At 49.3% G+C, this 27,560-nt stretch overlaps 1 protein-coding gene across 1 annotated transcript in view; it reads left to right on the top strand.

The window, feature by feature from the left end:
* Positions 1–26,758, top strand: part of ANGPT4 (angiopoietin 4) — a 61,210-nt gene extending 34,452 nt beyond the window's left edge. The window contains exons 2-9 of the mRNA XM_063121164.1: positions 3,401–3,544; positions 5,470–5,591; positions 9,337–9,569; positions 11,532–11,647; positions 13,473–13,574; positions 16,062–16,228; positions 25,723–25,853; positions 26,576–26,758. Coding sequence (XP_062977234.1) covers positions 3,401–3,544; positions 5,470–5,591; positions 9,337–9,569; positions 11,532–11,647; positions 13,473–13,574; positions 16,062–16,228; positions 25,723–25,853; positions 26,576–26,748 — 1,188 coding nt within the window. The 3' untranslated portion in view covers positions 26,749–26,758. The remainder of the gene's footprint in view (positions 1–3,400; positions 3,545–5,469; positions 5,592–9,336; positions 9,570–11,531; positions 11,648–13,472; positions 13,575–16,061; positions 16,229–25,722; positions 25,854–26,575) is intronic.
* The last annotated feature ends 802 nt before the right edge of the window (positions 26,759–27,560 follow it).

Below are 27,560 nucleotides of genomic sequence, written 5' to 3'. Positions count from 1 at the left end.
AGCCCACAACCTCCCTAGGTAACTGGTTCCATTGTCATACTGCTCTAACAGTCAGGAAGTTTTTCCTGATGTCCACCCGGAATCTGACTTCCTGTAACTTGAGCCCGTTATTCCGTGTCCTGCACTCTGGGAGGATCGAGAAGAGATCCTGGCCCTCCTCTGTGTGACAACCTATTAAGTATCTGGAGCTGATAGATTCTCTCTCCTGCCCTTGGGTAATTTCTCACTACACTTGTTTCGGACTTCTGCAAAACTTTGAGGTTCCGCCAAGCCTAGGGTGACCCTTTGAAAGGAGGACAGGGCTCCTGTAGCTTTAACAGTTGCATAGAAAAGGGAATTTCAGCAGGTGTCCTTTGTATATATGGAGGACCTGGTGGAATTCCCTCTTCATCACACCAGTTAAAGCTGCAGGAGCCATACTAGAGTGCCCAGATTTAAAAGAGGGCAGGGCACCTGCAGCTTTAACTGTTGTGATGAAGAGGGAATATCACCACGTTCCCCATATATACAAATGACACCTGCTGAATTTTCCTTTTCTATGCAACTGTTAAAGATACAGGAGCCCGGTCCTCCTTTCCATCGGGTCACCCTAGCCATGCCCATTCCCACACAAGGCGGCCGGCGCTACCATCAGGCCACCTAGGGCGCAGCAGCCCTCGGAGACCTCCGCGCGCGCCCAAAGGCGTGGAGAGCGCCGGGCTCCAGCCATTCCTCAGCTGCGCGCGTTTTGCTCTGCTCTGCTCCGCGGGCGTCGCCGGGGTGTCCGGGCTGCGGCCCTTCGCTCGGGTCTGGAGCCTGCTCCGCGGGAGGGGGGGGGGCACCATCCGCAGCGGCGCCTCCGCTCGTTTTGCTCTGCTGCCATCACCTTCTGCGAAAGTTTCCAGTTTTGCTGGTGCTGGGAAGGCGGGCCCCGCGCCCTTCCTCCTCCTCCTCCTCGCGCGTCCCTCCTGGCCTCTCCCCGCCGCCGCCGCGCCCGGACTCGGCTCTGCAGGACCCAGCGCGCGCCCTCCGGCCCCGTCCTCCCCGCCGCCCCACGGCTCTCCGGCTCCTCTTCTCGGGCGTCCTCGCCCTGCTCTGCGCCCAGCTGGTGAGTGCGCGCGCGCGGCCGCGGCACTTGGACCCGGAGCCGCTCCCAGGAGCGCGCCCCCGACCACCGCCTCCAGCATCACCCCGTTGGGCTGCCTTTTCCTTCTGGTGGCGAGGGGGGGGGGCATCGGGAGGTCGCGCGTGTGCGTCTGGCTACTTTGGGGTCATCCAAATTATGGTTTCCCACGCGGAAACCGTTTCGCAGTTTCAAGTTTTGTGCTTTTTTTTTCCCCCTACAAAAGATCTGTTCTTAAAAATCGAAGTTGGCAATTTGGGTGTGTGTGTGTGTCTGTGTGCAAGTAGCTCGCCTTGCCTAGGGTGTAAAATAGTCTGTTGCTGGCTAGGGCCGGTGCCAGGCTTTTTTGCGCCCTAGGCAAGGTGAGCTACTTTCACCCCCCACCCCCACCCTACCGTACCCCCACCCCCACCCCAGGTAGGCAGAGACAGGTGTTACCTTTCCCTTGCCTGAAGTTGTCCCAGCTTGGCTTCGGCTGGGCGGGACGCTGCGGTGGGGCAGGCAGGCGGGCAGCTCCATGTTCTGACGTCTGGTCTGGCGTGCCCCGACGCCAGAACGTGGAGCTGTCCATTCGCCCCCCTCCCCAGTGTCCCAGCTTGGCTTTCGCTGGGCAGGCCCAGCCGAAGCCAAGGTGGGATGCTGGGGGGGGGGCGAACATGGAGCTGTCCGTTCACCACCACCTCCAGCGTCCCAGCTTGGCTTTGACTGGGCCAGCCCAGCTGAAGCCAAGCCTGGACACTGGGGGAGGGGCGGTCAGACGGCTTCACTTTCTGACGTCCGGCACGAGCTGTAAGTCAGAACGTGGAGCCGTCCATTCGCCCCCAGCATCCCGGCTTGGCTTATGCTGGGCGGGCCCAGCTGAAGCCAAGCCGGGAGGCTGGGGGGGGGGGGCAGTCGGGCAGCTCTACGTTCTGACGTCCAGCGCCCGCCAGAAGTCAGAACGTGGAGCCATCCGACCACCCACCACCACCACTCCAGCGTCCCAGCTTGGTTATGGCTGGGCAGACGCCCAGCTGAAGCCAAGCCAGGGACGCTGCGGTGGGGGGTGGAAGGGCGGCTTCAGAACGGCATGCCCGGAAGCTGCCCTCGATTAGGCAGAGCGGCTCTGGGAGTGGGAGGGCGACTTCCGGGCGCGGCGTTCGGCGCCCTCCTTACCTTGGCGCTCTAGGCAGCCGCCTGACTGGCCTCTATGGCAGCGCCGGCCCTGTTGCTGGCCCTGTTCATGCATTCCTCTTCTGTTTGGATGCTGCTGTTTCTGCTCCGTAAAGATCCACAATTGGATAATGGGTTCGCTATTTGCACATCGGATTTTCTAGCAGTGTTTCCCGAAAGGTCAATTTGGAGGAGAGGAAATGTTCTTCCCGCCTGTGCAGGGTTGAGACAAACTTTGCTCAGGCAATTAATCTCTGAAGCCGCCCTGGGTTTCCAGCATTTGCTCAGTCAAAAAAACCAACTTTCCAACTGTTGGATAGTCCGTGGATTACGAGAGGAGGGGAGTTTAGAAAGCCAGAGGGAGTTCGGGGACACAATCAGCGTCTAATATTTTCTTAGCCAACGTTTCTCAGAGAGATTAATTTTTCCAAGAGGAGGTCTTTAAAATTATTATGGTGATTGTTGTGTCCCTGAAGGCACCGATCCGGGCTGCCAAGAGCATGCCCTGACCTCCGGGCGGCTCATGGTTTTGCTTGGCCACAAAAGGCATTCAGGATGATGATTTAGGTTAAATTGACCTGAGACATATTTCCTAGGAATGGCCTCAAGCTTTGGCATCAGTTTGGAGGCAAGAGAATCCAAGGTGGGCCTCCAGAGACAAGCTCAGCAATTACTCCTCGGAAGGAGGTTCTATTTCAGGAAACGGGGGGGCAAAAGGCTTCTTTCTATGGAATGAACCGGAGGGAGGTTGGAAGCCAAGATGGGGCTGGGGCGGCTGGGGGGAGATCTCCAAGAATCATAGAATCATAGAATAGCAGAGTTGGAAGGGGCCTACAAGGCCATCGAGTCCAACCCCCTGCTCAAGGCAGGAATCCACCCTAAAGCATCCCTGACAGGTGGTTGTCCAGCTGCCTCTTGAAGGCCTCTAGTGTGGGAGAGCCCACAACCTCCCTCGGTAACTGATTCCATTGTCGTACTGCTCTAACAGTCAGGAAGTTTTTCCTGATGTCCAGCTGGAATCTGGCTTCCTTTAACTTGAGCCCGTTATTCCGTGTCCTGCACTCTGGGAGGATCGAGAAGAGATCCTGGCCCTTCTCTGTGTGAGTTCCTCCCCGCCACCCTAACGTTTGGCTGCTTTTCCTTTAGTTGGAGAGTTACATCCAGATGAGCATGAAGTCGGAGATGGTGCAGATCCAGCAGAACCAGACGGCCACCATGTTGGAGATCGGGACAAACCTCTTGAACCAAACGGTGGAGCAGACCAGGAAACTCACGGATGTGGAGGCTCAGGTGTCTTTTGCGAGGGAGGATACCTGGGGAAATGCAGGAACAATAAATACATTCATCAGGAGAGGGGATCAGGAATAGGGTGACCCGATGGAAAGGAGGACCGGGCTTCTGTATCTTTAACATTTGCATAGAAAAGGGAATTTCAGCAGGTGTCATTTGTAGGCATGCAGCACCGGATGAAATGCCCTCTTCATCACAACCGTGAAAGCTGCAGGAGCCCTGCCCTCTTTTGTATCTGGTCACTCTAGTATAGCTCCTGCAGCTTTCACTGTTGTGATAAAGAGGGTATTTCAGTGGGTGTCATTTGTATGCATTCAGCACTTGGTGAAATGCCCTCTTCATCACAACAGTTAATGCTGCAGGGGCTATACTAGAGTGACCAGATACAAAAGAGGGCAACTGTTGAACCGCAGGCCTGTGGGCTAAATCCAGCACTCCCGGGATCCCCAGAATTCCACGCCCTGTCTCTTACCACACCCCCTCCCTTGGCCACACCCCTTTCACCTGACTAGCAATCTTTTGGTGGCTTCCCAGCTTTTGTGCAGTTATTCTCCCATTCTAAAAGGTTGAGACGCCTCTCCTAAGGTTTAGTAACTGGCAGCAAGAGTTTCAAACTAAACTATGCTGGCATTTTTGGCTCCACCTTTTTGCCTTTGGCCACGCCCAACCCTGGAATAGGGCCCCCCATGAGTTTCTCTTCAATGGTGTTTGGACCTTGGGCTAAAACAGGTTCGACAACACCCCTGGTGTACATCATGTGACACGTGATGGCTGGCCCTTGCACATGAAAAGCATGTCTATCAACTGATGGGTTTGATGTCTCCTGTTAGAAAGGCAGTTAGCACAGTTTAAACAAAAGGCAAAACAGAATGAGCATTTACAAGTCCCACATGCACATAGAATCATAGAATAGCAGAGTTGGAAGGGGCCTACAAGGCCATCGAGTCCAACCCCCTGCTCAATGCAGGAATCCACCCTAAAGCATCCCTGACAGATGGTTGTCCAGCTGCCTCTTGAAGGCCTCTCGTGTGGGAGAGCCCACAACCTCCCTAGGTAACTGATTCCATTGTCGCACTGCTCTAACAGTCAGGAGGTTTTTCCTGATGTCCAGCTAGTATCTGGCTTCCTTTATCTTGAGCCCGTTATTCCGTGTCCTGCACTCTGGGAGGATCGAGAAGAGATCCTGGCCCTTCTCTGTGTGACAACCTTTTAAGTATTCGAAGAGTGCTATCATGTCTCCCCTCAATCTTCTCTTCCCCAGGCTAAACCTGCCCAGTTCTTTCAGTCTCTCTTCATAGGGCTTTGTTTCCAGACCCCTGATCATCCTGGTTGCCCTCCTCTGTACACGCTCCAGCTTGTCTGCATCCTTCTTGAATTGTGGAGCCCAGAACTGGACGCAATACTTTAGATGAGGCCTAACCAGGGCCGAAGAGAGAGGAACCAGTACCTCACGTGATTTGGAAGCTATACTTCTATTAATGCAGCCCAAAATAGCATTGGCCTTTCTTGCAGCCATATCGCACTGTTGACTCATATTCAGCTTGCAATCTACAACAATTCCAAGATGCTTCTCGTTTGTAGTATTGCTGAGCCAAGTATCCCCCATCTTGTAACTTTCATGAATCCTTGCTGTCAATGGAAGGTAGAACCTGGATCCAAGTATTGGGGGAAATATGGCTCCCATGCAAGAAATAGCGAGATAAGCAGCCTCCATAATGTAAAGGACGAAATTTGCCTGCAGACCCTTTCCCCAAAGCGTAGTGAGTGGTTAAACTTGCTCTATGGACAGAGAGACACTCTGCACGTGCTTCTTCTTCTCCATAGCTGAACACCAGCCGGGGAGAGCGATTCTGGGGTGAAGCTCTGATGGGCCGCTGGCTCCGGCCTTAGCCCTGACCTTAGCTTTCATTCTGCGCCTCGCACAGGTGCTCAACCAGACGTCCCGCATGGAGGTCCAACTCCTGGAGAACTCTCGGTCCACCAACAAGCTGGAGAAGCAGCTGCTGATGCAGACGGATGAGATCCACAAACTGCAGAACCAGAACAGGTAGGCTGCCTTCTCCCAGGTACGGGGGCCACCGGTGCAGGTGGGAGGCTCTGATGTCAGTGGGGCAGTGAATCCACCCTGGGTCTGTAAGAACCAGTCAGAACTCTAAAGGAGTTATTCTGGGTGTTTTGCATGGGGGATTGGATTTGCATTGTATTGTAACCAGGATGGTCAGAGGTCTGGAAACAAAGCCCTATGAAGAGAGACTGAAAGAACTGGGCAGGTTTAGCCTGGAGAAGAGAAGATTGAGGGGAGACATGAGAGCACTCTTCAAATACTTAAAAGGTTGTCACACAGAGGAGGGCCAGGATCTCTTCTCGATCCTCCCAGAGTGCAGGACACGGAATAACGGGCTCAAGTTAAAGGAAGCCAGATTCCAGCTGGACATCAGGAAAAACTTCCTGACTGTTAGAGCAGTATGTCGATGGAACCCATGACCTAGGGAGATTGTGGGCTCTCCCACCCTAGAGGCCTTCAAGAGGCAGCTGGACAACCATCTGTCAGGGATGCTTTAGGGTGGATTCCTGCATTGAGCAGGGGGTTGGACTCAATGGCCTTATAGGCCCCTCCAACTCTACTGTTCTATTCTAGAACCAATGGCCAGAAATTGCAGGGAGGCAGATTCTGGCTAAACATTAGGAGAACCTTTCTTATGCTACAAGCTGTTCAACCCAGTGGAGGCTGGTGGCTCTGATGTCAGTGGGGCAGTGAATCCACTCAAGGTTTCAGTCAGAACTGTAGAGGAGCAATCCAAGGTGCTTCACACTCCCTCATACCTTAGATAGGTCCTTTAGAGTTCTGCATTGTTGTGGCTGAAACCTGGAGTGGATTCACTGCCCCACTGATATTGGAGCCCCCAGCCACCACTGGTTCAACTGTGGAATGGTCTGGGAGGTGTTCAGCTCTTTTTCTCTGGAAGTATTTAAGCAGAGGCTGGGTGGCCACCTGTAGCTACATCCTGCATTGCAGACCTGCATTGAGCAGGGGTCTGCACCATATGACCTCCAAGGTCCTTTCTGACTCTTTCATTCTATGAAACATGCAGAAAAGTCTCTTTTTACAGAGCCTGCCATAGAATGGGGAAATGTGCATGTATTTTAAGGCAATGGGGGCCATCAATCAAGCCACCTCAACCAGTCATAAAATGTTCTCGCAGGCTTGAAAACATATCTCTGCAGCCTGAGTGCTTTCTCTGTGTGGTGTGTGTGTGTGTGTGTGTGTTTAAAGAATGACCTCTAAGATCCACAGGGACCTGAATTCCATACCAAATGATTTGACACTTGCAGGGATCTTGGAATACATGATCTTATTTTTCTCTCCATCTTTTGGTAAATGAAGGTCACCATTGACCAGCTTTTCATAACGTTTTGGCATGGCGAATGAGTTTTGGGAACGATTCAACATATGCTGTGGTTGCAACTGAAATAATCTCCGAAAACTTTAGGAAGACAGCTGGCTGAGTTGTAATGAGCTGTCATCTCACATGAGTTGGCGCGTTCACAAGAATGGATGTGTGTGGAATTACACCATGGAAAACCACAGTCAACTCCAAGTGACTTCATCAGGATGTGTTTTAATGGTCTTTTGTACTGGCTTAAGAGAACTGAGTAGACACCTCTGATCCGACCATCATCTGGTGGGAAAAAAACCAAAGTGTAGTTCTTCTACAAAGAAGTCTAGAAGCCACTGTGGTTTAGTGGTTAGAGTGTTGGACTGGAGCTCGGGAGATCTGAGTTCAAGACCCCACTTGGCCATGAAGCTCACTGATTCTCAGCCCGACCTACCTCACAGGGTTGTTGTGCAGAGGATCATGTAAGCCACCTTGGGCTTTTTGGAAGAGGGGGGAAAGCAGGATATAAATCTAATAATATTTTTTTTAAAAATTTAAATACCTGGAACTGTGTTTTCTCATGTTTGTTCCATGTTAAGAACTTAAGAAGAGCCAGGCTGGACGAGCCCAAGGGTCCATCTAGTCCAGCACACGATTCACACAGTGGCCAACCAGCTCTCAACCAGGGAACCACACCTCCCACCCATGGTCCCCAGTGGCTCGTGCATATGGGCTGGCTGCCTCTGATAATGGAGGTAGCACATAGCCATCAGGACTAGAAGCCATTGATAGCCTTCTCCTCCAGGAATTTATCCAACCCTCTTTTGGATAGGGAGACGTTTTTCTCCTCCTCTTATAAAATTAGAACCCAAAAGGGTCATCCCAGGAAGCTGATTGGTGGGAGATTCAGGACAGATACAAGGAAGGACTTTTCCCCACAGCACAGAGTTTATGGAATTTGCTACCACAAGTTGCTGTGATGGCCACCAATTTGGATGGCTAGAAAAGGGGGTTAGATAAATTCTTGGAGGAGAAGGCTATCAAGGGCTCGTAGTCCTCATAGAATCATAGAATAGCAGGGTTGGAAGGGGCCTCTAAGGCCATCGAGTCCAACCCCCTGCTCATTGCAGGAATCCACCCTAAAGCATCCCTGACAGGTGGTTGTCCAGCTGCCTCTTGAAGGCCTCGAGGGTGGGAGAGCCCACAACCTCCCTAGGTAACTGATTCCATTGTCGTACTGCTCTAACAGTCAGGAAGTTTTTCCTGATGTGCAGCCGGAATCTGGCTTCCTTTAACTTGAGCCCATTATTCCGTGTCCTGCACTCTGGGAGGATCGAGAAGAGATCCTGGCCCTCCTCTGTGTGACAACCTTTTAAGTATTTGAAGAGTGATCTCATGTCTCCCCTCAATCCTCTCTTCTCCAGGCTAAACATGTCCAGTTCTTTCAATCTCTCTTCATCGGGCTTTGTTTCCACCTCCAGTATCAGAGGCAGAAAGCCTGTATACACTAGTTGATGGGGAAAATTGGTGTGTGTGTGTGTGTGCGTGCTGTTGCATTATGTCCTGCTTGTAGGTTCCTGGTTGACAGCTTGTTGGTCACTGTTTGAACAGAGGATTCGACTAGATAGACTCTTGGACTAATCCAGGAGGGCTCTTCTTACGTTCTTGTGTTCATTTCAGCCTCTTAGAATTGTGTAGGTGAGTGGAATTTCTGAAAACCTGGAAAGGGTTGGCCCAGGGGGAGAGGCGTGGCTAGAATTTCAGACCAGGTTTGACCCATGGGCCTGAGGTTCAAAACCCTTTGCTTTAAATTAACTAGAAAAACATGGTTGTAACTCCTGGTGGCACGTTCCAGCCCTTTAGGAAATGTTGTAAAGCCACTGTGTATATTGACAGCACCTTTATAGCCATGCGTCAGTCAGTCCGTGGAAGGCAACGGCAAACCAGCCCGCTATAAGGCCTGCCAAGAAAACGTCAGCGAAAGCTGGCGTCCCTCCAAGAGTCAGTAATGACTCAGTGCTTGCACGAGAGGTTCCTTTCCTTTATCAATCAGTTGTGCCGTGTTCATAGAATCATAGAATAGCAGAGTTGAAAGGGGCCTACAAGGCCATCTAGTCCAACCCCCTGCTCAATGCAGGAATCCACCCTAAAGCGTCCCTGACAGAGGGTTGTCCAGCTGCCTCTTGAAGGCCTCTAGTGTGGGAGAGTCCACAACCTCCCTAGGTAACTGGTTCTATTGTCGTACTGCTCTAACAGTCAGGAATTTTTTCCTGATGTCCAGCTGGAATCTGGCTTCCTTTAACTTGAGCCCGTTATTCCGTGTCCTGCACTCTTGGAGGATCGAAAGGTTGTCACCTTTTCTCTTCTTTCGAGGATCGAGAAGGTTGTCACCTTTTCTCTTCTTTCGTGTTTCAGTAACTTGGAAACCCGGGTCCTGCAGATGGAGACCAAGCACCTGGTGGAGATGGAGGGGATGAGGACTGAGAAGGAAGAGCTGCAGCAGCTAGTGAGCAGCCAGAGTGACACCATTGAGGGCCTGGAGAAGTCTCTGCATGCCACCCACAGCAACACCAGCCTGCTCCAGGAACAGCAGCAGCAGCTCCTGGAGTCGGTCCAGGGTTTGGTCCAGCTGGTCTCCCAAGGCAAAGGTGAGCTCAGAGGCTTTAAATGATGTCTGAGATGCATGTGCTCCTCTGTCCCTTCAGGGCTTCGGGGGATACACATAAAAGCTAGAGATGTGCAATCGAAAATTGGGCTGGACTGTTCAAGTCAGTGTGTGAAATTCAGAACCCTCTTCCGGGGTGTTGCTCGCCCCCCCCCCGCCCCCCGGGGCCCAAATCTTCATCAAACTTGCAGGTATTGATTTAGCCAAAACTAGGCTGACAGGTATAACCAGAGGACCTTCTCTTCTGCTGCTACCAGACTGTGGAACGGCCTGCCGGAGGAGACTCGTCAACTTGACAATGTATTAGCATTCAAGAAAGCTATAAAGACTGATTTCTTCCGACAGGCCTACCCAGTGGAATTTTATGATGCTTTGGGGATTTTTTTTAGGAAGTTTTAACAATGTATACTATATTTTTAATCAGTATTTTATACTTACTGTTTTTCCCCGCCTCTATCAGGATGGAGAAGCAGGTAAGAAATAAATGTAGTAGTAGTAGTAGTAGTAGTAGTAGAGAAAAAATCACTAGGATTTGCTTCATGTTTTCAGAGAAGGCAAAGCCATTCATTTAGGGTGTGATCCTATGCATGTTTAGACTGCGGGGGGGGGGGGGGGGAAGCTTACAACTCCCATCGTTCCCCAAACAGCCATGCTGATTGCGGAATGCTGGGAGTTATAGGACTTTTTTTGGGGGGGGGGTGTAAACATGCATAGGTTCGCACCTTAATTTCTCATCCAAATCATCTCACATAAAATAAATTCTTCAGATAGTTTTCAGCCTCACCCAGAGCACTCCAGACCATGGGTTTTCCCCTTAAACTTAAACTAAAACTTAACTGCTATGCAGGGATAGATTTTTTGACAGAGGGGGGTGTTGAAGTATTTGGGGAGGGGAGAATAACCCCTTCATTCCCCAGCTGCAAATCCTCTTCAAAATCTCGCCCCCTTGCAGGGCAATTAAGCTAAGAAAAATAATAATCCATTCCTTTGGTAACAATGGATATTGAGGGCTCTGGGGAATAGATCTGCGGCCCTTGGAAATAGATTTGGGCGCCCTGGTCTCCCCCAGTCCCCAACTCTTTGACGTGTGTCTTCTTAGCTCACTGACTCACCATCCTCTCTCAGTCCTGTTTCCTTGTCTTTTTCTTACCATTCTTACCAGCCGCTTCAGCGTCTTGCAACCTCGTCAGTCCTTAGGGCCTCCTCTGAGATTTTCCTCCTCTCAGCTCTGTCCCTCTTCCGCCAGCCTTTGCCACAGTTCCAGGGCGTTTATATGCATGGCATTTATTGTGTGCTCATGATTGTTCGTTCACGGAAGTTCGCGGGTCCTTTTCATGACGTCATCAACCTCTGGTGACTCTCTCGTATTTTTTTTAGGTTTATTCCGCCCTTTTGTAAGTCGACGAAAATGCAGTATTAAAACAAAAACATGCCATCAAGAGCAGGTGTAATTTAAGAATTGCACAATATTGTAGGTATTATACTGGATGTATAATGAAACATATGGAACGTGTCCTCAAAGGAACTGGGGACAGGGAAAACCCTGGGGGCAGGAGAGCATGTCTATAGTCCCCGTGGTAAACCCACAAAGATGAAACCCTGGTAAGGCTGCGGAATTTTTACTTAATGTAGAGAAGCCCCCCGGCATCTCAGGAGACACCTAATGCTATTTTGGGCTGCATTAATAGAAGTATAGCTTCCAAATCACGTGAGGTCCTGGTTCCTCTCTAGTTTTTCCTGATGTCCAGCTGGAATCTGGCTTCCTTTAACTTGAGCCCATTATTCCGTGTCCTGCACTCTGGGAGGATCGAGAAGAGATAGTAGTTGCATCCCCGCATCGTAACAGTTATAAGAGACCCTCTTCCTCTCTCTCTTTCACTCAAGAAATCGGAGGCTCGCCTTCCTCAAAAGAGAAAACTCTTTAGGTTTTTTTCCTCCCCTCTAGTTCCTTTGAAGAAAGAAGATCGTATCTTTCCAGACTGTGCAGAAATCCGCCAATCTGGACTCAACCTCAGTGGGGTTTACACCCTTCATATCAACAATCTGACTGAACCCAAAAAGGTCAGTAAGACCCCAAAGACGATAAATTTAGATGATGGTGATATGTTATTTAGATCCCACTTTTTCTCCTCTTGCAATGAACCCAAAGTGGCTTACATTAGGGTGACCATATGAAAAGGAGGACAGGGCTCCTGTATCTTTAACAGTTGTATAGAAAAGGGAACTTCAGCAGCTGTCATTTGTATATATGGAGAACCTGGTGAAATTCCCTCTTCATCACAACAGTTAAAGCTGCAGGTGCCCTGCCCTCATTTAAATCTGGTTACTCTAGTATAGCTCCTGCAGTAGTAACTGTTGTGATGAATAGGGAATTTCACCAGGTTCTTCATATTTACAAATGACACCTGCTGAAAATCCCTTTTCTCTACAACTGTTAAAGATACAGGAGCCCTATCCTCCTTTTCATAGGGTCACTCTACTTACATAGTCTTCTTCCTCTCCATTTTACTCTCACAACAACCCTGTGAGGTAGGTGAGGCTGAATCAGAGTCATGCCAGGAACTATGTGAATCTAATTCTTCTACATTTACACTGTCCAAGTGAAGAATTTGGCATTCATTGCAGCATCCTGAAAATAACAGTTTGTATATTACATTTCTAGCCTTCATGGCATTGGCGAAACCAGCTCTTCCTCTTACAAACCTGAAACTCTGTTCACTATTCCCCATTAGAAATGGACAAATAAACCTGTTTCCGGACTGTGTCACTTTCATATGTGTTCACCCATGTTCATCCCTTCCCGTTTCCACATTAATGTGGACATTTTTAATCCACACCAAAAATGCCTTTCAGTAATATTTAAACATGTAGTTTTCAATGTCTATTTTCTGAAAATACACATTTTTAAATGCATATTTTGAACGAGATCCATATTTTTTTTGATACAGGAGTTGTAGGGTGACCATATGGAAAGGAGGAGAGGACTCCTGTATCTTTAACAGTCGTATTGAAAAGGGAATTTCTGCAGGTGTCATTTGTATATATGTAGGGTGACCATATGGAAAGGAGGACTGGGCTCCTGTATCTTTAACAGTTGTAGAGAAAAGGGATTTTCAGCAGGTGTCATTTGTATGAATACAGCATTTGGTGAAATTCCCTCTTCATCGCAACAGTTAAAGCTGCTGGAGCCTTGCCCTCTTTTGTATCTGGTCAAGAGGGCAGGACTCCTGCAGCTTTAACTGTTATGATGAAGACAAAATTTCACCAGGTGCTACATGCATTCAAATGACACTTGCTGAAATTCCCTTTTCTATACAACTTTAATAGAAGTTGTCCTCCTTTTCATATGGTCACCCTATATATATATATATATATATATATATATATATATATGGAGAACCTGGTGAAATTTCCTCTTCATCACAACAGTTAAAGCTGCAGGTGCCCTGCCCTCTTTTAAATCTGGTCGCTCTAGTATAGCTCCTGCAGCTTTAACTGTTGTGATGAAGAGGGAATTTCACCAGGTTCTCCATATATACAAATGACACCTGCTGAAATTCCCTTTTCTATGCAACTGTTAAAGATACAGGAGCCCTGTCCTCCTTTTCATAGGGTCACCCTAGACAAGAGCTGTGTTCAAACATGTGGAAACTGGTGGAGAATTAAATTCTGACCTGCCCGTGAGTCCTGGTGGTGCAGCTGAGATCCGTTTGTGTATTATTATTTATTTATTTATTTATTTATTTATTTATTTATTTATTTATATAGCACCATCAATGTACATACAGTGTATCGGTATTTGCAAAGGTCAAATTCTTCTCGGCCCCGCTGTGCTTCTGCCTCACATTTCTTCCCCTCTAGCAGCCTCTGCTTTCTTCCCTCACAGGCCTATTGTGACATGGAAGTAGACGGAGGGGGCTGGACGGTCATCCAGCACCGGGTCAACGGCAGCATCAGTTTCCAAAAGAACTGGAAAGAGTACAAACAGGTGGTCTGAGCCTGCCTTGGCGTTGCCATCCTTAATACTTCAGGGATTTTGATCAAAAAAGGCAGAGGGGAGGCCACACAGCAAGGAACAGGGGAATCCCTGCTCTTATCTCTGATCTCAGGCTGGAGATATAACAGCAAGCCTGTACTGGAATATAGGGATGTGCTCCGCTTGTCCTCAGACTGGAGAAGCAGGAGCGGATCGGGGGGGCTTCGGCTCCCCTTAAGGTGGAGGCGAAGGCGAAAAGGATCGGGGGAGCTGCGGAGCGTTGCGGAGGGGATCGAGGTGAAGGCGGATCCTTCGCCTCGATCCGGAGCTCCGCAAAAAAGGTAAGTGGGGTTTATTTGGCCCTGCCGCTGTCACTGTCACCCATGCAGCGATGGCGGCAGGGCCAGGGGAGGGGGGTTTACCTGGCCCTGCCGCCGCCGCTGCCCGTGAGGCGACGGAGCAGAGCCAGGTAAGGGAGCAAGGGGGAGTCCTCGGGCTCAGTTGAAGCAGCCGCGAGACCGCAGACGGACGCAGGTAAGGGAGAGGAGGAAGGGGGGGTTACCTGACGCCACTCCCCGTCGCTGCGGAGCTCCCATTCAGCCTAGGTAAGGGAGAGGAGGGAGGGGGGGTTACCTGACGCCACTCCCCGCCACTGCGGAGCTCCCTCTGCGGCCTAGTCTTCCTGGTTGAGTCCTCGGGCTCAATTGAAGCAGCCACGGGACCGCGGACGGATACAGGTAAGGGAGAGGAGGGAGGGGGTTTACCTGGCCCTGCCGCCGCCGCCACCCGTGCGGCAATGGGGCAGAGCCAGGTAAGGGAGCAAGGGGGAGGGGGGTCTTACCTGTGTCCGTCCGTGGTCCCGCAGCTGCTTCAACTGAGCCCGAGGACTCAAACAGGAAGACTTGAGTCCTCGGGCTCAGTTGAAGCAGCCGCAGGACCGCGGACGGACGCAGGTAAGGGAGAGGAGGGAGGGGGGGTTACCTGACGCCACTCCCCGCCACTGCGGAGCTCCCAATCGGAGCCGGAGCTCCGCAGCAGAGCGGAATGGCCCCCAAGCGGATCGAGGCGGGGCGGAGTAGGCCCGATCTGCAATTTGCGGATCGGGCGCGAAGAGGATCGGGGGGTCCGTGCACACCCGTACTGGAATACCAACTGGTCAGTGGAGGCTGGTGGCTCCGATTCCAGTGGAGCGGTAAATCCATTCCGGGTTTCAATCAGAACCAGTCACAAATCTAAAGGAGCTCTCCAAGGTGCAGAAGCTGACATCAGAGCCACCAACCTCTACTGTCCACAAGTCCACAGAATCCGTGCAACTTGTAAGGTACCAGTCTGCCACGGAAGCCGCAGGTCGGATCCGTAGAAATCCAAAGTAATTTGAACCTGTCGGAGATTTCTCTGACATCCCTAGATGAACATAATTCACTGCGGAGGAAGCACATTCACCATAGTGTGGTCAGATGTATGCTCTCCTCTCCCAGATCAAACTCAGAGGAATCCCCCCTTGTTTTTGGCAGAAGCTACTGTGCATAGCACTGATAGGCTAGGAAGTGTGAAGTCACTAACCCATTTCGCTCAGGACACGGAATAACGGGCTCAAGTTAAAGGAAGCCAGATTCCAGCTGGACATCAGGAAAAACTTCCTGACTGTTAGAGCAGTATGACAATGGAATCAGTTCCCTAGGGAGGTTGTGGCCTCTCCCACACTAGAGGCCTTCAAGAGGCAGCTGGACAACCCTCTGTCAGGGATGCTTTAGGGTGGATCCCTGCATTGAGCAGGGGGTTGGACTCGATGGCCTTGTAGGCCCCTTCCAACTCTGCTATTCTATTATTCTTCCCCCTGGGACTTGTGTAGTGTTCAGCATTTTATTTAACAGCGATTGATCAAAAGGAGGGGGACACACACACACGTAAATATCACTTAGTAAATGCACATGCCAACGCTTTTGAAATAAAAGGAGGCGTCGCTAGACTGAAGCATGGGAGAAAGTAGCCAACTCACTCAGCCTCTCATTCACTAGCTAATGCGTCTGACACCTGGGCTGCACAAGTAGGTGGGTAGGTGGGCTTGAGCTGTGGAAGAGAACCCCATGGCAGCCCCTGTTTGGCATCTAGGGTGGCATTCTTAGAGCCAGTTCAGATGACCCTCATGACCTTGTTCCGAGCTCATACGGCAAACCACCAGCCTTGTTGCGAACTCAAAGCAGACCTGTGAAATGCTAACATGATTGAGGACCCTGGAAAAATGTTTTTTTTAAAAAATAATAATTGCAGGAAGGCATGAACAGAGTAGGGTCTCCACTACAGAAGTCATGGTCAACACATGAGGGGTGAGGAGGACAGTGATGGAGGGGAGCAGAGCTAACACGCCTGTCCACGTTTTCTCTCCTTGAGTGTAGAGACTAAGAACACTCAAAGAGGGCAATAAACTCTTAATTGATCTGTACCAAGGAGACACAGAGGGACCCCCCTCACTTACTGCTTGCGTTCCCCCTCTCTCAGGGCTTTGGAGACCCAGCAGGAGAATATTGGCTGGGTAATGAGGCAGTCTACCTCTTGACCAACCAGGCAGCCTTTTCCTTGAGGGTGGAGCTCCTGGACTGGGAAGGCAATCGCGTCTACGCCCAGTATGAAAAGTTCCAGCTGGGGAGTGAGCAACAACGGTACAAGTAAGTGGTGACCTTCATCGGCTGTATGCAACAAGGTAGGGAAGGTTTATAAAGTTAGGAATGGGGTGTGTGTGTGTATGTTGGTTGGGAGGAGTACATAGGAACATAGGAAATAGAAACCAAATGCACAGCTACAAGATGGGGGATACTTGGCTCAGCAATACTACAAACGAGAAGGACCTTGGAATTGTTGTAGATCGCAAGCTGAATAGAAGCCAACGGTGCGATACAGCTGCAAGAAAGGCAAATGCTATTTTGGGCTGCATTAATAGAAGTATAGCTTCCAAATCACGTGAGGTACTGGTACCTCTCTATTCAACACTGGTTAGGCTTCATCTAGAGTATTGCGTCCAGTTCTGAGCTCCACAATTCAAGAAGGATGCAGACAAGCTGGAGCGTGTTCAGAGGAGGGCGACCAGGATGATCAGGGGTCTGGAAACAAAGCCCTATGAAGAGAGACTGAAAGAACTGGGCATGTTTAGCCTAAAGAAGAGAAGATTGAGGGGAGACATGAGAGCTCTCTTCAAAGAGTTAAAAGGTTGTCACACAGAGGAGGGCCAGGATCTCTTCTCGATCCTCCCAGAGTGCAGGACACGGAATAACGGGCTCAAGTGAAAGGAAGCCAGATTCCAGCTGGACATCAGGAAAAACTTCCTGACTGTTAGAGCAGTATGACAATGGAACCAGTTACCTAGGGAGGTTGTGGGCTCTCCCACACTAGAGGCCTTCAAGAGGCAGCTGGACAACCCTCTGTCAGGGATGCTTTAGGGTGGATTCCTGCCTTGAGCAGGGGGTTGGACTCGATGGCCTTGTAGGCCCCTTCCAACTCTGCTATTCTATGATCAGAAGAGTCCTGATGCTGGATCAGACTAAGAGTCTATCTAGTCCAGCATTCTAGCCAACCAGCAGCCCTCAGGACACCAACCAGCAGGACATGAGTGCATAGACATGCGCAGCTCATTTTATTGGGGTGTGCACCGCGGAGGAGGGGAAAACGTGCTTTCCAGGGCCTCCAGAAAGTGCATTATTCTCCCCCACCATGATAATGTAGGCTGCGATTAGCATGGTGGGGGGGGGGGCGGAATTACACACTTTCTGGAGGCCCCAGAAAGTGCACTTTCCCCTCCTTTGCTCCCATTGGAGCAGTAGGGGAAGCAGGAAAGCGGAGGCAGCCCTGGGAAATTAGGGTGTGCCTGGGCACACCTGGCACACCCTGTGCGCACGCCTATGCATGAGTGCATCTCTCTCTCTCTCTCTCTCTCTCTCTCTCTCTCATGTAATACAAGATCTCAAAGGCATCAAAACCTACAAGATGTAGTGATGGCTTCTGGCCTTTAAAGGAGGAGGAGAGTTCTGTCAACAGCCAGGAGTTGCAAGAGCTAAATTGCTCCTTTTCTGTTCCACAAATATCTGTTGGAAAATCCGTGGAGGATAAGGCTATCGGTGGCTACTAGTCACAAAGGCCATGTGCTAGCTCCAGAGTCAGAGGCAGCAGGCCTTGCAGTACGAGTTGCTGGAGAGCAAAGCCAGAGGCGATTCTTGCCCTCGTCATGTCATAGAATCATAGAATCATAGAATAGCAGAGTTGGAAGGGGCCTACAAGGCCATCTAGTCCAACCCCCTGCTCAATGCAGGAATCCACCCTAAAGCATCCCTGACAGATGGTTGTCCAGCTGCCTCTTGAAGGCCTCTAGTGTGGGAGAGCCCACAACCTCCCTAGGGAACTGATTCCACCGTCGCACTGCTCTAACAGTCAGGAAGTTTTTCCTGATGTCCAGCCGGAATCTGGCTTCCTTTGACTTGAGCCCGTTATTCCGTGTCCTGCACTCTGGGAGGATCGAGAAGAGATCCTGGCCCTCCTCTGTGTGACAACCTTTTAAGTATTTGAAGAGTGCTATCATGTCTCCCCTCAATCTTCTCTTCTCCAGGCTAAACCTGCCCAGTTCTTTCAGTCTCTCTTCATAGGGCTTTGTTTCCAGACCCCTGATCATCCTGGTTGCCCTCCTCTGAACCCGCTCCAGCTTGTCTGCGTCCTTCTTGAATTGTGGAGCCCAGAACTGGACGCAATACTCTAGATGAGGCCTAACCAGGGCCGAATAGAGAGGAACCAGTACCTCATGTGATTTGGAAGCTATACTTAGAATCATAGAATCATAGAATAGCAGAGTTGGAAGGGGCCTACAAGGCCATTGAGTCCAACCCCCTGCTCAATGCAGAAATCCACCCTAAAGCATCCCTGACAGATGGTTGTCCAGCTGCCTCTTGAATGCCTCTAGTGTGGGAGAGCCCACAACCTCCCTAGGTAGCTGATTCCACTGTCGCACTGCTCTAACAGTCAGGAAGTTTTTCCTGATGTCCAGCCGGAATCTGGCTTCCTTTGACTTGAGCCCGTTATTCCGTGCCCTGCACTCTGGGAGGATCGAGAAGAGATCCTGGCCCTCCTCTGTGTGACAACCTTTTAAGTATTTGAAGCGTGCTATCATGTCTCCCCTCAATCTTCTCTTCTCCAGGCTAAACATGCCCAGTTCTTTCAGTCTCTCTTCATAGGGCTTTGTTTCCAGACCCCTGATCATCCTCGTTGCCCTCCTCTGGACACACTCCAGCTTGTCTGCATCCTTCTTGAATTGTGGAGCCCAGAACTGGACGCAATACTCTAGATGAGGCCTAACCAGGGCCGAATAGAGAGGAACCAGTACCTCACGTGATTTGGAAGCTATACTTCTATTAATGCAGCCCAATGTCCTGCCTGTGGGCTTCCCAGTGTTCTCTAGCTGGGTAATCTGGGGAACAGGATGCTAGACTGGATGGATAGGCCTTGAGTCTGATCCAGTGTTGCTTTTAAAAGGGCTCAAGGGCTAAGAAAGAGCCTTCTCTGCCTGGGACCCGGGAAAGCTACTGGCAGTTAAAATAGACAAGACGAAGCGAGGGGGACGAATCGTCCGACTCGTAATAAGGCGGCTTTCACAGGAATGTTCCCGTCCCGTCTAGTCCTGCCAGCTGCAGGTTCTTCACTGGAAATCGTGGTCTTCCAGCCTGACTGCAAAGGATCTGGGGAGGCTGGAGGGGCCGCTGATGCATCGTCAGAAATGCAGAAATAAGACCTATCATTCAAATAGGCATTCAGCGGGTCTCACCATGGTGGTGGAGTCTGCAGCCAGGTTATCGCTGTGCCTGCCTGTTCAGTCTGCTGTCCAGGCCCCCATCTTGACGGCCTCGGGTCTGAGCCCCGAGGCCCCGGGCTCTTGAATTGGCACTCCTTCCCAGCATCTACATGGGGAAGGAGCACCAATTCAGAGTCACTGCTGCCGCCGCTGGCAAAGTCAAGGAAAGAGGAGGAATGGGGGCAGCCGGCTCTCCTCCCAAGGGAGGAGAGCCGGCTGCCCCCATTCCTCCCCCCTCCCCAGTGCTTGTCCCAGCAGCGGCGGCTGACTCCCGGCTGCCCCATTCCTCTCTTCCCACCCCCTGTTTCTTTAAAATGTATTTATTTATTTACCATGTGGAGTACAGAGCTCCCTGTCCGCCCCCTTCCAACACCCCTTTTAAGAATTTTTTTTTCTTAAAAAGGCTCCACAAAGGCGTGGAATCTGGATCTAAGCTAAAAAAAGTTGGAGTGAGTACCCGACTTCTTTAGAGTGGAGCTTTGGGGCTTTGCCCCTGGATCCCTTTGGAGAGGCAGCTGTGTCATGTAAATCACCTGCCGCCACTACCTGAAGCTACTCTGGGGTAAAGCGCCCGTGTAGATGAGCCCCAGGTGCTTACTGCTGATGTATAACTTCAAGGGCCCTGCGGCTCTGGCTTCTTAGGGTTCTTGATCTTTAATTGTTATTAGGCCCGTTCAGAAGACACCTTAAACCACGGCTTTAACCATGGTGAATAAGGCTTTTTGCTTTATTCACCATTGTTAAAGCTGTGGTTTTAGGTGACTTCTGAACACGGCCCGGCTTTCTGGCTTAACCACCGGGGTTAAAGCCATGGTTTAAGGTGGCTTCTGAACACGGTCCGGCTTTCTGGCTTAATCACCGGGGTTAAAGCCATGGTTTAAGGTGTCTTCTGAACACGGCCCGGCTTTCTGGCTTAACCACCATGGTTAAAGCCATGGTTTAAGGTGGCTTCTGAACACGGCCCGACTTTCTGGTTTAACCACCGGGGTTAAAGCCATGGTTTAAGGTGTCTTCTGAACACGGCCCAGCTTTCTGGCTTAACCACCGGGGTTAAAGCCATGGTTTAAGGTGTCTTCTGAACGGGGCCCGGCTTTCTGGCTTAACCACCATGGTTAAAGCCATGGTTTAAGGTGTCTTCTGAACGGGGCCCGGCTTTCTGGCTTAACCACCGGGGTTAAAGCCATGGTTTAAGGTGTCTTCTGAACACGGCCCAGCTTTCTGGCTTAACCACCGGGGTTAAAGCCATGGTTTAAGGTGTCTTCTGAACACGGCCCGGCTTTCTGGCTTAACCACCATGGTTAAAGCCATGGTTTAAGGTGGCTTCTGAACACGGCCCGACTTTCTGGTTTAACCACTGTGGTTAAAGCCATGGTTTAAGGTGGCTTCTGAACAGGGCCTGGCTTTCTGGCTTAACCACCGGGGTTAAAGCCATGGTTTAAGGTGTCTTCTGAACACGGCCCGGCTTTCTGGCTTAACCACCGTGGTTAAAGCCGTGGTTTAAGGTGTCTTCTGAACGGGGCCCAGCTTTCTGGCTTAACCACCGTGGTTGAAGCCATGGTTTAAGGTGTCTTCTGAATGGGGCCAATGTCATACAAAAACAACTTGGGGCCAGAATACCTAGCAGACTGCCTTCCCTTATACCTACGTGGGCAACCTTTAAGGTTGTCAGTGGATTCCTTGGTGGACATTCCTAAATGAATGGATTGTTGCCATGAAATACCCTGACAGTGGGCCTTTTAGGAAGTGGCACCCATCCTTTGGAGAAACTACCCTCATGCAGTTCGGGAGGCAGAAAAGTGGCATCTTTCAAATGCCTCCTGAAAACACACCTGTTCACCTAGGCTTTTCCAGGGCTGGAATTGAATTAATCATGTGGCCCCATTTTCTGCTCCTTGTATTGCTTTTATTGTAATTGGAACTGTTTTTTAACATTGGGTTTTTAATATTGCAATTTTAATGTGATTTTAATATTTATATTTATATGTGAACTGCTTAGTGATTTTATTATATTTAGCAGTATATAAATATCAGAAATAAATAAATGCATTTAAACTGGATTTGGGGGGTCTTTAGATTAAGGGGAAACCACGTTTCCTTACTGGGGCTTTGCTTTCTGCTTCTCTTGCACAGTTGTAATGGGCTGCATTACACAGGCAGAGAGGGGTGACAACGTGATCTATAATTGAAAACTTCCCCTCCTCTTAGTGCTCATAGCCCAAAATGGGACAGCACCCTCTATTGGGTGTTTTGTAGCGCAACTTCAGATGCACACAGCAGGAAATCCCGCAATATTTCAGAAGAATTGGGATATCCAGGGTGTTTTTTTTCAGAACAGAATTACTGGGGGAAGGTGTGGGAGACATGCAGGAGCTTGATGACATCGTCAAACGGATCCATGAACTTCCGTGGGTGGCCAGTCACGAGTGTGCTTTATTTCGCTCATGTGACGAAGCCCTCGGACTGGTCAAATACAGGACTGTCATCTTTCAGCTCTTCCAATAGAAGATTGCCCTCTGTAAAATAGGACACATGGCCACAGCTTCTCTGAAGACATGTAGTGGAGGTGGAAGAAAGAGTGTAGCTACGTTGCTGAAGAACTTTAAAAAGACACGCACACACTCCCGTGGTGGATGAGACCAGCCATTCCTTCCTGAACTGAGCCCTTTTATTCATTTTCCTCTTCTGAGAGACACTTCTATTTTAGAGATATTCCCCTACTGGGCCAGAAATCCGTTAGATAATTGCTCCGTCTCTCACTTATTCAGCCTTATTCAGATATCACTTATTCAGCCATCAGGTTGTGTGTAGAGGTTCCACGAGGGCGTTGCGTAGGGTTCACAGCAACACTTGGCCTGGCCAACCTCAAGTCCATTGAAACTTAACTCCAAAACAGATGTGGCTAAGACAGGCTCCAGCCTCTCACTGGTATTTGCAATGGGGGGGGGGGACCTAGCAAATCATGTGCCTTTCTCTTTCTGTTGGCCCTTGGTGTGGAGACCGTCTCTGGTGGGTTCAACAGGAATTGGAAGACAGCTGAAATTGCCTGTGATGAGAGAACGTTGCTACAGCGGACAATCACCTAGCAAATCATCCGCCCTGTTTCTGTCGGCACCTCTGTATTCTTTGGAAGTCATCCATCTGAGTCCTGAGTGTGCCAAGCCCTGTTTAACTTGCTGGTTTTTATGAACTTGAGACCAGAACATCTCAATGGCTTCTGGCAAATGCCTGTTTCCGAGGTAGAACGGGGAATGTGGCGTTCTTTCAGAGCGCTCGTGAATCCTTCGCACTTGCCCACACAAATGCGTTTTGCCCCGTTGATGATGTCTGTTTTTTCTGACCCAAATTCAGAACCCTTATTTATTTATTAGACGCGTATTTATGAGATTATTGATTCTTGTCATGAATGTTTAATGGATGCCAACTTATTGTAGGCTTCATTATGAATGTTTGATGAACACCTTGTAAATGTTATCTATATGTTATCTTGTTCACGCGCTGGTTATCTCTCGGTTGGACTACTGCAACCTTCTTCTCTCTGGCCTTCCTTCGTCTCACATCAGTCCGCTGGTCTCTGTCCACCACTCTGCCGCTAAGATCATCTTCTTGGCCCGCCACTCTGACCATGTCACTCCACTTCTGAAATCTCTTCATTGGCTTCCAATCCACTTCAGAATCCAATATAAACTTCTCCTACTGACCTTCAAAGCTCTTCACTGCCTAGCTCCTGCCTATCTCTCCTCTCTCATCTCACACTATCGCCCCGCTCGGGCTCTCCGCTCCTCCGATGCCATGCTTCTCGCCTGCCCAAGGACCTCCACTTCCCTTACTCGGCTTCGTCCTTTTTCTTCTGCTGCCCCTTACGCCTGGAACGCTCTTCCAGAACACTTGAGAACTACAAACTCAATCACTGCTTTTAAGACTCAGCTCAAAACTTTTCTTTTCCCTATAGCCTTCAAATATTGAGTTTGTTCTGACTTTACACTGTTGGTTTTGCCCTACCCTGTGCCTGTTTACACTTCCCTGTGCCTGTTTGCATTCTCCTTCCCTCTTTATTGTTTACTACAACTTATTAGATTGTAAGCCTATGCGGCAGGGTCTTGCTATTTACTGTGTTATCTGTACAGCACCATGTACACTGATGGTGCTATATAAATAAATAATAATAATAATAATATATGCCTGTCTTTTGTACATTTGTGATGTCTTTTGAATTATTCGTCTATAAAATTTTCTTAGTACCTTTGTGGTTGAGTGGTATCACTCATATTGTACCGTTGTTATTTTCAACCACAGCCTTCTATTTTACTTTATCTTGTAATTTATAGGCATGGTCTCCATGAGCTCCACTTTTGCATATTCAGAGGAGGACATGACACGTCTGGTTACCTCCTCTTCTCTATTTGACGATGGCATTACTCATACTAGCTCCAAGGATTGGGACAATTTAAAATTTTCAAAGAAAAAATTGATAAAATTAAACCTACATGCAACATCTCTTATGGACTATTGTAGAGCCCGTAGAATACCTAGGGGGCTTCGAATTAACAAGATGCCTTTGCTATTTAGAGATGATAATGAATTTAAAATGAAGTGGATTTCGATCCTCAACAAATGTTCCTTTGATCTGATGTTGCTTATTATAGAAAAATCCAAGGAAGAATCGTCTCAACTAACGGTTCAGATTGAAAATCAAGAAATAGCTCTTAAAGATCAATTGCCTCTGGAGGAATTTACTACTAAATGTCGTGACTTTCAAAAGGATCTTCTGACATTTCAGAAATGAATTAAAAAAACATTAAAATTAGAAAATTTGCACGGGATGAGAGGGATTATGTTCAGTGATGAGTGTATAGCTGGCTTACGGATGGACATTCATTCAAGAAAAATGTAGTCTGTTTTTTCTGGCCAGGCAGGTACCGAATTTGGAAACTCGGTCCTCTGTTCTGCTTTTATCTTCACCTGGGCCATCCATAAGACTTTGTAACGTCGGGCTTTTACAAGCGATTTGTGGAGAACAGTCCAAAACAGCTGAGGCTCCAGCATGGCGAATAAAAATGACTTTATTTCTCCGTACAAGGAACAGCTAACCACCAAACTTGGATTACTTAAATACTATTCAGCTGTGCTGGTTCATGCTTAATCTTAAAAGAACATTACACCACAGACTTAGCTACTTCCGGGCACCAAAAAACTGTGACGGATCTCACACTGCTGCCTAGACGATCGGACTTAACTGCGTTGACTGAAAGTGGAAGGAAGGAAGGACGATGTTTTGCAAAGAGCACTTTTGCAATGAAAAATCGTCCAAAACAAAGACCTTTCCAATATCTTGAAAAATGTAACCAATAGGTTGCTGTCAGAGGTCAGATCAGATTATTTGTCCTTCTGGTGCAGTATTGCCCATTCTGAATTGTGGAATTTCCAAAGGACATGGGAGCTGGCTGTTGTGTGCAGCTAATGAGCTCAAGCAAATGCTATTTTGGGCTGCATTAATAGAAGTATAGCTTCCAAATCACGTGAGGTACTGGTTCCTCTCTATTCGGCCCTGGTTAGGCCTCATCTAGAGTATTGCGTCCAGTTCTGGGCTCCACAATTCAAGAAGGACGCAGACAAGCTGGAGCGTGTTCAGAGGAGGGCAACCAGGATGATCAGGGGTCTGGAAACAAAGCCCTATGAAGAGAGACGGAAAGAACTGGGCCTGTTTAGCCTGGAGAAGAGAAGATTGAGAGGAGACATGAGAGCACTCTTCAAATACTTCAAAGGTTGTCACACAGAGGAGGGCCAGGATCTCTTCTCAATCCTCCCAGAGTGCAAGACACGGAATAACGGGCTCAAGTGACAGGAAGCCAGATTCCTGCTGGACATCAGGAAAAACTTCCTGACTGTTAGAGCAGTACGACAATGGAATCAGTTGCCTGGTGAGGTTGTGGGCTCTCCCACACTAGAGGCCTTCAAGAGGCAGCTGGACAGCCATCTGTCAGGGATGCTTTTATTTATTTATTTATTACATTTTTATACCTCCCAATAGCTGAAGCTTTGAGGTGGATTCCTGCATTGAGCAGGGGGGTTGGATTTGATGGCCTTATGGGCCCCTTCCAACTCTACTATTCTATTCTTCTCTAACATTCTATGATTCTAGGAGCTCTCCACGGTATCAAGGGAGCCATCCAAAGTGTGAAGCACCTTGGAGAGCTCCTTTAGAGTTATGACAGAAACCTGGAGTGGATTCCCTGCCCCACTGACACTCAGAGCCACCGGCTCCCACTCTTTTGCTCTCTGCAGCAATTTCAAGATGCAGGGCTTTAACTTCCTGATGCCTTTTTTGTTCCACAGGCTTTTTTGGAAAGGCTACAAGGGCAACGCAGGGCAGCAGAGCAGCTTGGCTCGCCAAGGGACCGGCTTCAGCACGCGAGACGCCGATAATGACAACTGCATGTGCAAATGTGCCCAGATGCTTTCTGGTGGTGCGTAATAACCTAGTGCCTGTCGGCTCTGGCAAGGAAAGGAGGCGGAGGGGGGACGATTGGGGGGGCAGAGACCAGGACCGGTACCTGGGAGCTTGGGAGAACACAGGTTTTGGCTAGGAGTGGTTTTGTGCTTTCCTCTTAGTGGGGTGGACTAACCGGTCAATCACAAGCAGGAGTACAGGACTCTGAGATGTTTCGGTAGTTTTGTGCAAAAATGACATTTGGGCAGTTGTAGCTTGCCTCGCAGAGCTAGGGATGAGCATAACTACACCTGCTGAAATCCCCTCTTCTATACAAGTCCAAAAGGAAGGGGGTGCCTGCCCCCGGTTTGCACCTGGCTGGCAACTGCTCTCAGTCCCACCGCCATCACAGGCACGTCTGATGGGAACGCTGGAGAGGGCCTTCTTGGTGGCTGCTCCAGTGCTCTGGAACTCTCTTCCCAGGGAAGCTAGACTGGCTCCCTCCTTGATGTGCTTTCGGAGGCAGTCAAAAGCGTTCTTGTTCCGGCAGGCCTTTGGCAAATGATCTGGACCTCCGCCTATGCCTAGGCCTTTTTTAAATTGTCATGTATTTTAAATGTGTAAATGTTTTAATATTGGAGCTTATTTAATATATTTTAAACTTTTGTATATTTCTGTTCATAGGTTTTTAATGTATATGTTGCACTGAGGCGTTTGGCCTTCATCTCCAGCTGACCTCTTTCTTCTGGTCCTTTGCAGGTTGGTGGTTCGATGCCTGTGGGAATTCAAACCTGAACGGCATCTACTATCCGGCCAGGCACAACACCCGGAAACTGAATGGGATCCGATGGCATTACTTCCATGGGACGGGTTACTCATTAAAAGGCTCGCGGATGATGCTCAGGCCTTCGGGGGGCCGTGAAGGGGCGTAGCGGATACAGTCCCCCCCCACCTGAGCCAGAGGGAACGATCCTTCATGTACTCCGGGAGCGCAGCAACAGAGCAACTCTGTGGGGTTGAGGCCTTGCAGACAGGGGCGAGGCGTTCTCCAGGCAGGACGGATGCAAGCAGCAGAACTCACATTTCAGATAACCGATGAAGCTTCCTGTGGGTTCTTGGGCTTCTAAGCAATAGCGGAAGGAATTATTATAGCTGTTAAAGGCTAAATACGATCTATGAAAAATGTGCTGCATCAACCAGATAATTTCTGGAGTGGGTGGGTTGGGCAGCGGGACGGGGTGTGTGTGGGGGCTTGTTGGTTAATCTGAGAAATATTTGCTAAGTTATGTTATACTTCAGAACTTTTTCAAAGTCAGACACGTGCTTTTTCCTGTGTCAGGCAGTGTTTCTGCAGATTTTAAGTCATATATACATATTGAGTAATGTGTACCATCACTGGCCATGCTCACTTCAGAAGTTACTTCATTTTAACAAGCCCCTGGTGCATTTTAGCCTAGAACAGCTTTCCCCAACCTTTTCCCCTTCAGATGTGTTGGATTGCAACTCCTATCATTTGCCATGCAAGCTGGGAATGATGGGAGTTGCAGTCCAATATATCTAAAAGGCATCAGATTGAAGAAGGACGCCCTGCATATCTGTTCAAAACCTTCCCCCTCTTTTTAGCATGTGAAAAGGGTCTCTTTCACACTTGGAGGTTCACTTTTGTTCGAATAATCCCATTTCGGTTATATAGTGCTTATATAGCATATGAAAACTTGTAAACTTACACCTCTGCTGTAGTGCG

Source organism: Elgaria multicarinata, chromosome 1 (assembly GCF_023053635.1).
Source record: "Elgaria multicarinata webbii isolate HBS135686 ecotype San Diego chromosome 1, rElgMul1.1.pri, whole genome shotgun sequence".
In the NCBI taxonomy this organism is placed as follows: Eukaryota; Metazoa; Chordata; class Lepidosauria; order Squamata; family Anguidae; genus Elgaria; species Elgaria multicarinata.
The sequence above is the reverse complement of the archived record's forward strand: the minus strand, read 5'-3'. Positions and strand labels throughout refer to the sequence as shown.